Source organism: Hyperolius riggenbachi, chromosome 6 (assembly GCF_040937935.1).
Source record: "Hyperolius riggenbachi isolate aHypRig1 chromosome 6, aHypRig1.pri, whole genome shotgun sequence".
NCBI lineage: Eukaryota > Metazoa > Chordata > Amphibia > Anura > Hyperoliidae > Hyperolius > Hyperolius riggenbachi.
This window is the reverse complement of record NC_090651.1, coordinates 90,732,290-90,746,399: the sequence shown is the minus strand read 5'-3', so window position 1 is coordinate 90,746,399 and position 14,110 is coordinate 90,732,290. Positions and strand designations below refer to the sequence as shown.

The 14,110-nt window shown below is 43.0% G+C and overlaps 1 protein-coding gene across 5 annotated transcripts in view; it reads left to right on the top strand.

Moving 5' to 3' along the window:
- SEC16B (SEC16 homolog B, endoplasmic reticulum export factor) overlaps positions 1 to 14,110 on the top strand; it is a 391,505-nt gene that overhangs the window by 178,782 nt on the left and 198,613 nt on the right. For all 5 annotated transcript variants that reach the window (XM_068239647.1, XM_068239646.1, XM_068239648.1 and 2 more), the window contains exon 16: positions 8,307 to 8,412. In XM_068239647.1, the coding sequence (XP_068095748.1) occupies positions 8,307 to 8,412 (106 nt within the window). The remainder of the gene's footprint in view (positions 1 to 8,306; positions 8,413 to 14,110) is intronic.

Genomic DNA, 14,110 nt, shown 5'->3' with positions numbered 1-14,110 from the left:
CAAAGGAGTGGGGCATAAGTATTCGAAGAAGGAGGGGAGCCCAGGGACCGCTAGACTGCCAGGGATTTAGGGGAGCCATGTGGTCACATTCGGACCATAAGACACACCAACTTTTCCCCTCTTTTGGGGGGAGGGGAAGTACGTCTTATGGTCCGGAAAATACGGTAAATCCCCTTTAAAGATACCACCACAAACACTATTTGAAATTCTTTATGCTAATTACTGTAGTTGTACACGGTATAAGGTACCACTTGAGCCAAATCACATTATACCCTTATTACATTTTTTTTTCCTGGCTCAGACAATGTAATTTGTTTTGCTCTCCTCCACCTCATATGCTTTGAATATATAATCTGAGGGAAGATGAGAGAAAATGGCTTTTCCAGGTTTTAACTGACCCGTCCTGTAATCTGTCACATCCTTCCCCGGCCAGATCGTAGTGAAATTGACCCTACAGAGTGAGATCATCATTGGCTCCTGAAGTCGTTCTGTCTGCACAATTATTAATCATACAAGATAATTAGGATAATGTTGTGCTTTTCTTCCACACACAACTGAAAGCTTGAAAATGACCAAATGTACACATGCGGGATTAAATGTGGGCACGAGCCAAGACCCTTGTTTTTCTCAGCTGGCCTATTCATCACAGTGAGGTGTCTGTGTTATCAGGCTCCATGGGGGCATAATTCCATGTTATTGCTCACTGCTTTATTTAGGGCTGAATCCTATGAACACCAAACTGATGGTTTGGGCACATTTCACAGGAGTTTACCCATTGATTCCAGCCAAATGCTGTTCAGATGGCAGGTTTGTATAATATAGCAAGTGGGCGTTGAGGGATTTCAAAGCGAAACAAAAGCTTTGCTGATTACGAGGGGGAGAAAAGCTCAAAGCACAACATGCATTTAACACTGGAATACAGCAATCTGTAATGCAGGCCTAAAGCAGAAATATGGATAGAACGCTAGTTTCTGAGAATATTTTGTGGAAATTAAGAAATTACAACAAACCTTTTTTTGCTCCAGGTCTCTGGGTTCCTACCTCCTCCCCATGCAGGAAGAGCAGGTTTAACATATGAACAGCCACAGTTTTCCCATCACCTCCTAGATCATCACTGGTGCAGGAGAGTCATGTGCCAGTTATTATAGCCAGGTCATCAATAATGCAACCTAGGAAGGGATCTAGGTCCCATTGGGTACTCAGGTGTCTCTCTGACCCCATCTCCCTCCTGTCCCTGCCTGTTAGCACCAGGTTGGTACTTGAAGATGGACGCTTCTCATTTGGGAGGTTTTCTTGTTGAAACACAGTTTATAGAAGGTGATGGAGCTTAATAATGTAGGAGAGTACATGCTTTTATCACCTTTGTAAACATGGGTATATATGCTTGTTGAATCAGATTAGTATTCCCTACAATCAGGGCAGGCTAAAATGCCCCCCCCCCCCCCCATAGGCTAGAGAACGCTATTTGCGATGCAGTGTTTTGAAGTCCCAAGTATGAGTTAGCCAGAGGGGAACCCCAGTATTAGGTTGTCAGATGTAGCCCCTCACCCCAGTATAGGTAGCCAGGTATAGGTCTCTCCAATATAGGCGCCCCCAGTATAGGTAGCCAGGTATAGGTGCCCCCAGTATAGGTAGCCAGATGCAGGTGCCTCCAGTATAGGTAGCCAGGTATAGGTGTGGGTACCTGAGGGTAGTATAGATTGCCACATATAGGTGCCCCCCTTGAAGAGCTTTGCAGGAGGCTGGGATTGCAATGAAAAAAGGGGGAGCAGAGGGCTCACTAACGTGCCCCTCTTCTGTGTGCTCCCGCCCCATTGCAGAGCTTTACCAGTGGCGCAGGTTACAGGGAACACTCACCTCTTTTGGGCTCCATGCAATAGAGGTCCAAATGCCACCGGGATTCTCTGTAGACAGTGCCACACAGTCTACTTCTGCTAATCAGGAAATGGAGAGAGCACCATTGCAGACGGAGAAGTCCGGTGGCACATGGACCTCAATTGCATGTGTCAGTGTTCCCACTGTGCCCCCCCTTCACTGCGCCCTAGGTCAGACACCCTCCTCGTCTGCCCCTAAAAACAGGGCTGCCTACAGTGATGGGTCATTTTGTTGTTGTTTTTTCTTTTTTTATATTTTTAAGATCTCCTGGACCGTCAGGTTCTTAATGACCCAAGCCTTTTTTTCTCTCCTGTGATCACTGTGATTGGAGCCTGGCTTTTGAAATCTATGTCCTGGCAGGGATAAGAGGCTGCAAAGAGGACATAAAACCTGGAAGATATGCAAAGGATGAAAGCTAAAAGTGGATGACCACGATGTTCAGTAGAGTTGGGCCGAACGGTTCGCCGGCGAACGTGGTTCGTGCGAACTTAGGTGGTTCGCGTGCGGGTGCCGCACGCGAACGTTTTGTGGTAGTTCGGTTCGCCCCATAATGCACCTGAGGGTCAACTTTGACCCTCTACATCACAGTCAGCAGGCCCAGTGTAGCCAATTAGGCTACACTAGCCCCTGGAGCCCCACCTCCCCTTATATAAGGCAGGCAGCGGCGGCCATTACGGCCACTCGTGTGCCTGCATTAGAGAGAGTAGGGCGAGCTGCTGTCTGTCTCTAGGGAAAGATTAGTTAGGCTTAGCTTTTCCTGGCTGCATACCTGTTCTGTTCAGTGAGCCCTCAGCCCACTGCATACCTGTACTGTGATCCTGCCACTGCATACCTGTTCAGTGATCCTGCCAGTGCATACCTGTTCAGTGATCCTGCCACTGCATACCTGTTCAGTGATCCTGCCAGTGCATACCTGTTCAGTGATCCTGCCACTGCATACCTGTTCAGTGATCCTGCCAGTGCATACCTGTTCAGTGATCCTGCCACTGTATACCTGTTCTGTGAACCCGCCACTGTATACCTGTTCTGTTCAGTGGACCCGCCACTGTATACCTGTTCTGTGAACCCGCCACTGTATACCTGTTCTGTTCAGTGGACCCGCCACTGTATACCTGTTTAGTGAATCACTACCTTCTCCGCCACCACCAACAGGGTCCGGGACTCCAGGCGGATTGCTGAATTTTTTAGGCCGCTGCTAGCAGCGGCCGCTGTAATAATTTTTCGGGTGCGTGTACATGACTGCCTAATTTTTCTGGCTGCACTGCGGGCAGCTGCAACAACAAAAGAAAAGGCATGTACATGCGCCCATTCCCCTTCGTGATCATTACCTTGCCGTGGTGAAGGGGCTTGCGTATCACAATGAAGCAATAACCGGCGCCTAGATGAGTGTCTCGGGGGGCACACAAAAGATAATAAGGTCGTTGCTTCATTGTGGTCAGACCAAATTTGATCAGCTGGACAGTCACTGTTCTGTCATTCAGCTACATCAGCCAGGCCGACCATATGGGCTGTAAAGCCACCAAAACCTGCACTCTCGCCATGGTGCGCACCAGTCCAGCACGGCCGTCACTACACAAACAGCTGTTTGCGGTGCGTTACACGGTGAGTTTGGTGTGTCAGTGTGAAGCAGTACCTTAATTACACTACCTGATTGATGTATACACATGCAAGATGTTTTAAAGCACTTTAGGCCTGTCATTTAGCATTCAATGTGATTTCTGCCCTTAAAACGCTGCTTTGCGTCAAATCCAGATTTTTCCCGGGGACTTTTGGCATCTATCCCACTCCGCCATGCCCCCCTCCAGGTGTTAGACTCCTTGAAACATCTTTTCCATCACTTTTGTGGCCAGCATAATTTTTTTTTTTTTCAAAGTTCGCATCCCCATTGAAGTCTATTGCGGTTCGCGAACTTTAACGCGAACCGAACGTTCCGCGAAAGTTAGCGAACCCGGTTCGCGAACCTAAAATCGGAGGTTCGGCCCAACTCTAATGTTCAGGCAACATTATATTAAAAACAGAACAGACACAATTTTGTAGTGGAAATAAATGTATTATGTTAGATCCATCCCTGAAAACTACTACCTGTGAACAGTGTGTTGCTGTAACCACAAATGCAAATGAATACACTACAATGCAGAAAAAAAAGATATATAAATATGATGCAAAAACAATGCCACCTTCTCTGTTCCTGAGCTTATTTAAGATGGACTTAGGTGAAGTGGTAAATAGTCCTGTAGTCTGACAAATTAAAACTGTTATTTTTTGTTTGTTTAACCACTTCCTGCCCCATGATGTAAAAATAAGTCTCTGCACTCCCCTCCCTATAAAATCCTAGATAACATTGTTTATTTATCGCTTAGCTGATAACAATGCTAAACAGTTGTAAAGAACTGACAGCATACCCCTCTCTTCCTCCTAGGCAATTCAATGGCAGGGTTAATGTGTAAAGAAGTGTAAAACAAACATTCCAGGTGAAGACAGATGTAACAAGAGAGTAGGGTATATACAATGTGTTACTAATACATATTAAAACAAATGATCTGTTTAAATAAACAGGAGAGCTAGAAAAATGAAATGTGTGGGTTTAATGTACAATATGTAACGTTCTGTGGAGATGCAGCTGCGGGCAGTCAGGATGCCCCCGCAGCTGCTTCGGTTTCCCTGTCGGGCGTTTTGCCTGTCCCCCCAGCTTCTAGCACGCCGAGGGGATTGTCAGTGGCTCATAGAGTGGCTTTGTCGCGCACGCGCACAGACAGGACCTTTATGCGGGGAGGAGGCGCGTCAGCTGACCGGCCGGTCGGCTGATGTCAGGGGAGACTCTCGGCAGCTCGGATTGGCTGATGGGCGTGGGAGTGGCCGAGGGGTCTCCTCCGCTTCTTAAGCCTCCGGGAATCACTTGCAAACTGTCTGCTGTTGCAAATGCTTCGTGTGAGCACTCAGACCTTAGATAGTTCCAGTGTGCTTTGATCTGGGAGGAAACCAGGGATTTCACACAAGACTAGGAATTATTATTACTATTGTTATTATTGCTTGATTATCTGTGCATGACTCTGGCTCTCTTCTGACTACTCTTACACTCTCCGATTCTGTACCTTTGCCCATCTGATCCTGTTGCTGACTCTGCCTGAAATACCTCTATCCTTCTGCCTGCCGATTTTGTACTGTATCCTCCTGTCTGTTGCCGAACCGATTTGTCTGACCACTCTACTCACCAGTGAGCCCTTGTCACTGGTGAGGTTACTTACCGATAGTACCCAACAGCTCCTCTGGTGAGGTTCTGCCAAACTAATCAGTATTACTGTTGCACCAAGCACTGTACACTTGCATTACCTTGTTAGCTATACTTGCATTATTGGTGATTCTGCAGATCACCATATAATCAGGTATAGTGTCTGATTTATTGGTGATACTGCAGATCACACAATAACCAGACTTCTGTTTGCTACACCAATCGTTACACAATAGAAGCTATTTACTTTAAAGCTATAATGTATGAAATTGGATAAATTGTGTATTTAATCACTTTTTTCCTTATTTTCCTTTTAAAATACATAGAAAATAAGGTAATTAATAAAAACAAATATCAGCCACAAAAAGCCTAATTTGTCCTGAATAAAACAGTATATAGATCATTTAGTTGTGATAATTATAACGTTATCGCCAAAGTAATCAAAGCTGAGCTGAACTGTGAAAATTACCATGGTAGGGAAGTGGTTTAAAAAATATGGGCACTGTGTGTCCTCTGGGTTAGTGAACTTATGGACCATTTTGCTTGCTATCTGTGCAAATGTGGGGTAACGTTAATACAAATGCCATGGGTAGCTGGCATATCAGGGAAGGGACTGTTAAACCTGTTGCTGGCTTTAAGTTTAAAATAAGCATATATTTTACCAAATACAGCTACATTTCTTAGTTTTAACATTTGCTATGTTATGTTCCCATAAGGAAAGAGTTTCCATAATTTTCAAATCATCATGTTCTGTTTTATTGAGATTTTCACAGCCTCACAACTGTTTTGGAAAGTGGCTTTTATAGCAGACTCTCTCTATTGCTTAGCTGATATTTGTGTTTCCAAACATTCAGGCATTGCCTAGGTGCAATCTGCAATTACTTCCTGGACCACTGTGTCCGTTTTTACACTGCCTTATTTCATTATAGAGTGTACACTATGGCTAGTGGAGAAAATGGGCAGTTCTGAGTGAGCAGCCAAGAATAGAGAGAGAACTAAAGAGGGTAGCAGGGCAGAAGGTTAATAAAAATACATGTTGCATCTATATACTGTATATTTACAATTAAATATATTTTTGGCTGTCTGTTATCTCTCGCTGTCAGGAACTGGGCCTTCAGGTCTCCTGCTTGTGGCAGCACTTGTGATCTTTTGTATGGACTTCCACTATCCCCCAGTAGATGCCCCTTGTTTGGAACTGTGCAGTACTTCAGCTCACCTGCGGGTGGAACCCTGAGAACATTCTGAGCGGTCACGTGACCAACACTCAACAGCACATTTAAAGCCTGCTTCTGCCATCACAGAACTGCTAGAACATTATCATCTGTAGCCTGTGTTTCTGGTCATCTGTTCCTTGTTGCCTTGTGTGCAACTTTTCAGTCACGTAGCATCCCATCTGAATCGCTCCCCGCCCGCGTCCGAATTTGCATGCGGGGAAACGCTGTGAATTTGCATAAGTGTAAACAGGCCTCTAAAACAGTGTGCTTGTGGACCTGAGGTTATCAAAATGTATTGATATTTCAGTCAGGGATGTGGATTAATACATGGGGGGAAGTATTTTGACTGCTTAAATCAGTGCTTTCCAAATATGTTGTCAATTAAGTACCTGTATGTTTTGTGGCTATCCAAACAAGTACATAATTCACATAGCTGAGACACTAATTACCACACCTGTGCAGATGTGAGGTTTGTCTGCAAAACATGCACTGCTTGTGAATCTTGAAGGCAGGAAACACTGTTTTGTAAGCAATTTCCTGTTTCATATTCTCTTATTAACCAGTCTGGGGCCGCAGAAGTGAGAATCTATGCCACATATCCGTCTCTTTAAGCCTCATAAGGCTTAAATACTATGCCGCGGCTTTCCTCTCTCCCAAGTCGATCTTGCTGCTGCCACAGACTCGGCTATCACATGAAAGCTTCCTACTATGGGTAAGGAGCCAGTGTCATTGGCTTCTTACCAGGTGATCACTGTGAGCCAATCACAGTGATCACCAAACAGCATAATGAAAAAAGGCTCTGGTCCTTAAGGGGCCATAGCCATGCCATCCAAAATGAATTAAAGCAGCATTAAACTCTACATATGATGATTTAAGAAATATATTACTTGGCACCCTCACAATAAATAAACTGCATCTGTAACACTTTTTCCTGTGTCAGACACCTGGCAGCATGATAAGTACTTTTCTTTATCTTTCATCTTGGGCGACCATACATCTTGAGCTCCAAAATCGCATCTAAATTGCAATTATACTAAAATCACAATCGCATTGCAATTGCAGAAAAATCTACTTAATCCTCCTGCTCAGCATAAGTCACTAACGTACTGCAGGTTCAAACAGATTCATGCTCCTGAATGTGCAATTATTATTTATTGGCAGGGGAATGATTTATATCCATTTTAATCAATGTAAACTGTATTTTTCATGATTTTAGAATCTGTGTTTCATCCCGTTTTAGGGCTGGTCAACAGCTCTGTGGTGTTCGGGAGATGCATTGCACTTTGACCTCTGCAGGGGGACATGGAGGTGCCACGGTTAGCCGATCCCGCACATGTAGCCTCAAGGATGAAACAAAACAACGGGATCAAATGTGGCATGTGTGCGAATGGCAGTAAATGGTCGTGCCAGCAGCTTTCCATTCACTTGAATGGACAGCACTTCACTAGTGCCGCAGGCCATCATTTACCACCATGCGGACGTCTGTGTGAACCGGCCCTAAAACTTTCTGTGGGTAAACCTTTTCCCCTTAGACTGTAAGCTTGTATGGATATAGTCCTCTCTCGTACTGGATCTTGGTATTGCTGTATTAATTGATCCACTTATGTGTACTGTGCACAAGATGTGCTATACAACGGTGTTTTGTACTATATTGCTGTTTGTGAAACATTTATTTGTACAGCACCATGGAATATGTTTGTACTATATGAGTCAATAATAACAATAATAGGAGCAAGGGGTAAAAAAAAGAATATTTAGCGTAATGCTTATTTTCTACCACTGGAGGTCAGTATCTTTCTGCAATTTTTTTTTCTTCCAAGCAAAAGGATTACAGAAAGGGTTTTCTTTCAATGTGTATCCTTCCTGCTTCTAAAAGTTCTTATTTATTTTCTTTCTGTGTTCTTTGTGTCCATTTCATCCTCTTCAACCTCCATCTTCTCCCCTTCTCTGCTGGCAGGTGATGACTATCTTGCCTTGCTATCTTTCAGCCAGACGTTTAAGAAGTTTGCCAGCACGGCGCACATCCAGCGCACCGAGATCCTGGAATACTGCCAAAGATTGGGAAAATCCAAGCACTGCATTCCTGCTTTCCAGGTAGCTGTTCCTGCTGTGACCTTCAAGCCAGATCAGTGTAAACCTGTGTGTTATCTCATAGAGCCTGGGATAGGTATATGTTGCTGCATTTTTACCTTGTCAGAGCGCTCTGTCTCATTTAAGTTGCCTACTGTATAATAATCAGTGTTTCCCTCTGTGTATTTACATGACTAAGTGTGATACCAGATGGGCTCTTTCTACAGAGTCTGACAGGCAAAGAGAACACAGTGCTAAAAAGTTTCACTCTGTTAGGAATGTGAGCTGTGCGGTCCGCCCACGTCCAAATGAATAGGCACTTTTCCTGGATCACAGAGCTTACTGCTCAGACACACATCTCTCCTGAATGTGAGAACATCACAGTTAGGGCTCAGCATGCTCTATTTCTGGCATATAACCACCCAGTACATTTGTCTGACAGCATGCTTCTCTGCAGCACGGTATCAAAGGTAACTGTGTTTAAAATACTTCCTGTAATTAAAGCAGAAGTCTAAATAACAAAAAAGCACGCAGTATGCAAACTGCAGGCAGATGGGAAGGCATGTGTACACTTCTTATACTGTACAATAAAGTATCTTAATAGTAAAAACACCAAACACCAAACACATGTATACCAAAAACAGGATGACAGAGGTGCCTGGCTCTTCTACTGACCACATATGTTATTGCTCCGTTGTTATTATCTGATGAAGCAGGATCAAACCTGCGAAACGCGTTGCGTTGTCCCCCCGGAGTATGTAAATAAACTTGTTGTATTTGACAAACACAATCCTTTTGATGCCTCTGCATCCGTGCTACGCTGAAAACAGGACGTGGCATTTTCTTTATTGGGGTATATACCAGACTTTAAAACAAACCTGAAGTTAAAAAAAATATGATATAATGAATTGTATGTGTGGTACGGATAACGAATAGAACATTAGTAGCAAAGAAAAGAGTCATATTTTTCTTTTGTTATTTTTTTTTAATAATATTGCATCATTATGTCATATTTGCATAGTTGCATATTTTAGAAACCACACTTTTCTTTTTAATCTATAAAACAATGCAGAAATAATGACGCATTTAATGTTCCTGCAGTAAAACCTTATCTCAAGCCGTCTTTCACTGTTTCTTGGCTGTTTAAGTGCTTTAGTAAACAGCACTGTATTCGACCCAAGTTGGGTCAAAGAGCTCAGAGAAGCTATTTTGCATAGAAAACAACTGAAGTTTTTTTTTTTTTAACCTTTCCTGTACTGGAAAACCACATGAGAATTTTTTCTTTGCTCCTAATGTTCTCTGTTTCTTAGCTGTACTACAAATACAATTCATTATCACATTAGTTTATTTTTGCTTCAGGTTTGCTCTAACTTCAAACCAATAACCAATAACTTGATGTAAAATAACAATCAGCGCCAACAGGTAATTAAAAATGACCGCTGCTGTGAGAGAACAGTGTCCAAAGTTCAATGATAAAAAAGCGCAGGTCTCCACAATCATAAAAAGGATTAAGAATGACGTCAAATCACCAAACAGTGTCTAAAGCGGTCTCAGACATGTTCACCGTCACCAATATAGGAAATGAGGATTACCAGATACTAACAACCCACATTATAAAGTTGCATATAGGCTCAAGACACTTCCCATGACTGTGGTAATCAGGGCCAGGCAGAGGCAAGAGAGGCTCCAGCCTCAGGGCGCAGTGTAGGAGGGCGTGCACTACTCACTCAGCTATCATTCCCCTCTTGTGTTTGAAGTAGAGAAAAATAAGAAAAGGGGATACATGGCAGTGACTGCAAGCCACATAACAAGAGATTAAGGTGTTGGGGGGGATTGGAGGCCGTGTGGCGCCTCTTAGTCTAATAGCAATCAGTGTGTCGGCTGGGGTGGGAGGGATGAAGGGGCGCTCATTGGTGTCTTAGCCTTAGGTGCTGGAGGACTTTGTCCCAGCTCTGGTGGTAATCATCAAAGGAACATCAAGGCATTACTCCCAGGAAATTGCACAGGTGATAACAAGCAATGTATGAAAGACAACAAAAGCAGTGCTAAGTGCAGACTGCTTTATTCTCTAAAACAGTGATATGACAATCACTAAATTAAATAGGATAGGTACAGACTAACCAGCAAGCTCATGGTGACCCAGAACTCATTGGAGTGTGTAAGGGACTACAATGGTCCTAAAAGCCCCCTTACTAAGATAAAAGAAGAAAGAATTTGCGGTAATTCAGGTTGGAATGAGCTTGAGATGTCTCCCAGAGCAACACTGCTGAATATATGCAAATTAACCATTGTACCCTTAGAAGCTAACCACACCTCCAGATCCGCTGGAATGCAATGATGTGTCAGCTTGTTAATTTGTACAGAGCCATAATTTGCATATATTCAGCAGTGTTGCTCTGGGAGACATCTCAAGCTCACTTCAAACTGAATTATCGCAAATTCTTTCTGTTTTAGGAAAGCAAACTTTTGTTTTTCTTAACATCTTAGTAAGGGGGCTTTTAGGACCATTGTAGTCCCTTACACACCCCAATGAGTTCTGGGTCACCATGAGCTTGCTGGTTAGTCTGTGCCTCTCGTATTTACAAGCCCTACTCTATAGAGCCAAATTAATCCATGCCATGCACAGATGAGGAGCAAACAATCCGAAACAGTCTGTATGCATGTTGGATTATTATGGCTCTGTACAAATGAACAAGCTGACACATCATTGCATTCCAGCGGTTCTGGAGGTGTGTTTAGCTTCTAAGGGTACAATGGTTAATTTGCATATATTCAGCAGTGTTGCTCTGGGAGACATCTCAAGCTCACTCCAACCTGAATTATCGCAAATTCTTTCTGTTTTAGGAAAGCAAACTTTTGTTTTTCTTAAATAGGATAAATAGACTAAAAATAAACACTTACATATGGGGCCCATGCATAGGGAACCCCGGTATCAAGATGCGCATGTGAGTTAACCAGACAATGGAAAAAGGTCTATAGATGCAGCCCGTCTCCTTCCCGACCGGTTTCGCAAACTTGCGTCATCAGGGGATCAAAGACAACAAATAACTTACCAAAGCTTAAAGCAGTGTTCAAGTAAAATCAGGCCAGAAACCATGTAGCAGAAAGGCATTGGATCTTGTAGAGCCTTCCCAGGCCGCGCTCTGTGCCTTCGTTCTACCACTGTCCTCTGCTAAACGTATACACCTTCTGTACTCCTTGGCAGGCTTTGAATGTACTCGCACCCAGGGGCATAACTACCTATCATTAGACCCCCCCCAGCAGAAATTTGATGGGGCAGTAGTCAATGATCCTGACATATTTTCCACTCAGTCTATATAGGATTTCTTTCGGCAGAAATCTAATCAAGAATTGATAATACTTACACACACACTCGACAAGATTTAGCCTGCATTCCTGATCACCATTTTGATCAATTAACTGATCAAATTCTGATATACCAGGCATGTTGAGGTAATAGATCCCTGTCTGATTCAATGCCAGTTTTATCCTTTAAAGAATAATTGAATGCCATTTTAAATAGAGGAATTACAAGTACCTGATTGTGTTTTTATAACATCTTCATACAATCATCTGCCAACATTCACACTGATAGCGGGAGGCCAGCCAGGATTCCGAGCCAGTGGCAGTGAGGCTCTGCTGCATTGTCCTGTCTCTCTTAACACTGTGCGGATGCTGAAAGGCAATATTAGCATTAATGCTTGAATACAGCAGAAACGCAGAATGATTCCTTCATCACTATTTTGCCGGTCCTCACTGTCTCCAGTAAACAGTCTGAGAAAGAGACTGTCCCCAGTCTGTGTCACTGACAAGGCAGAGAATAGAAAACTAGGAGTTTGTTATGCTGGATGTGAAGCTTTGCTGGGTTATCTGAAACACAGGACTGGTTAAGTAGAATTTAAAATATTTGGCATGTAAGGCCTAGTGCACACAGGACGATGTTTGTTTCCTACCCTATTAATGGTCCAATCAAATTATTTTACTTTTTAAGAAATGGGTGTAAATACTGCTTATTAATTGTAAACAATAATAAACTCCTTACATTGTTCTTACATCAGCTTAGATCGATTAGCATCGCATTTACCAACTGTAGTCATCATAGAGCTAAATAGGTCAAGAAGGTGTTATGATCAGTGATGGTGAAGCCAGATTGCAGAGTAACCAAAGGAGATCAGTAAACATGAAGTGGGATCAAGACTGTCATAAACAGTGATTGCTGTTTGCGGGGGAATCGGTTGGTTAGACAGGATACAGAAGCTAGTGCTGATTTCTGCTAGGTGCTAGAAGAACCCACAGGGTTCAGTCATGATACAGAGAAATGGGACAGGAGCCAGCAGTGACTGGCAACAGACACTCAGGCACTTATAAAAGTTCAAATGGAGAGTTTTGGATTGTTGCTACTTTTAGAGATCCACCATCCGCGTACGTACAAAAAGGGCGCCCGGACAAAAAGGGCGCGGGGTGTAAACTCTAAATAATAATTAATCATTAATAGGGTTTATAAAAATAGTGTGCTATATTTTGTTTACAAATAATGTTTAACAAAATTATAAATCATTAAATAATGTTTATGAAATCGGAAATTGTGAAAACGTTAATCTTCCCTGTTTCAAAAGTTAAACTTATAATTACGTTTATTAAAAAAACAATAATATATGTTTAATTGTTATAATTGTATATTATTGTGAATAACCTTCATTTATGGTTTGTTCTTATAATAAAATCTGAAAATATTCTTTATAACGATGATATAAATATAACTACGTTCGTAATAAGTGTTGTAAAAAATTAGTAATTATTACTAAAATTTTACTAAAACTATACCTAAGCCTACTCTTACACAGAACCCTCCCTATACCTATCCCTAACCCCTAGACCCCCCTGTTGGTGCCTAAACCTAAGACCCCCCTGTTGGTGCCTAAACCTAAGACCCCCTGTTGGTGCCTAAACCTAAGACCCCCCTTGTGGTGCCTAAACCTAAGACCCTCCTGTTGGTGCCTAAACCTAAGACCCCCCTGTTGGTGCCTAAACCTAAGACCCCCCTGTTGGTGCCTAAACCTAAGACCCCCCTGTTGGTGCCTAAGTAACCCTCCCTGTACCTACCCCTAACCCCTAGACCCCGCTGTTGGTGCCTAAACCTAAGACCCCCCCTGTTGGTGCCTAAACCTAAGACCCCCCTGGTGGTGCCTAAACCTAAGACCCCCCTGTTGGTGCCTAAACCTAAGACCCCCCTGTTGGTGCCTAAACCTAAGACCCCCCTGTTGGTGCCTAAGTAACCCTCCCTGTACCTACCCCTAACCCCTAGACCCCGCTGTTGGTGCCTAAACCTAAGACCCCCCTGTTGGTGCCTAAACCTAAGACCCCCCTGGTGGTGCCTAAACCTAAGACCCCCCTGTTGGTGCCTAAACCTAAGACCCCTCTGTTGGTGCCTAAACCTAAGACCCCCCCTGGTGGTGCCTAAACCTAAGACCCCCCTTTATTATGTGGATAATAATGTTTTACTAATTGTGGATGCAAAAAATATTTTGCAATTTACGTTACGTACTGATCGCTTTATTTTGTGAATAATAATGTTTTACAAACAGTAAGGGATAAAACTTGAAATAATGTTTTAATTATTTAAATAAGATAAATATGTTTAGTATTTTCATAAACGTTATTCGGCACGGGTGCATTTTATAAACGTAAATCACCACAAGCTCAGTTATAAATCATTAAACAT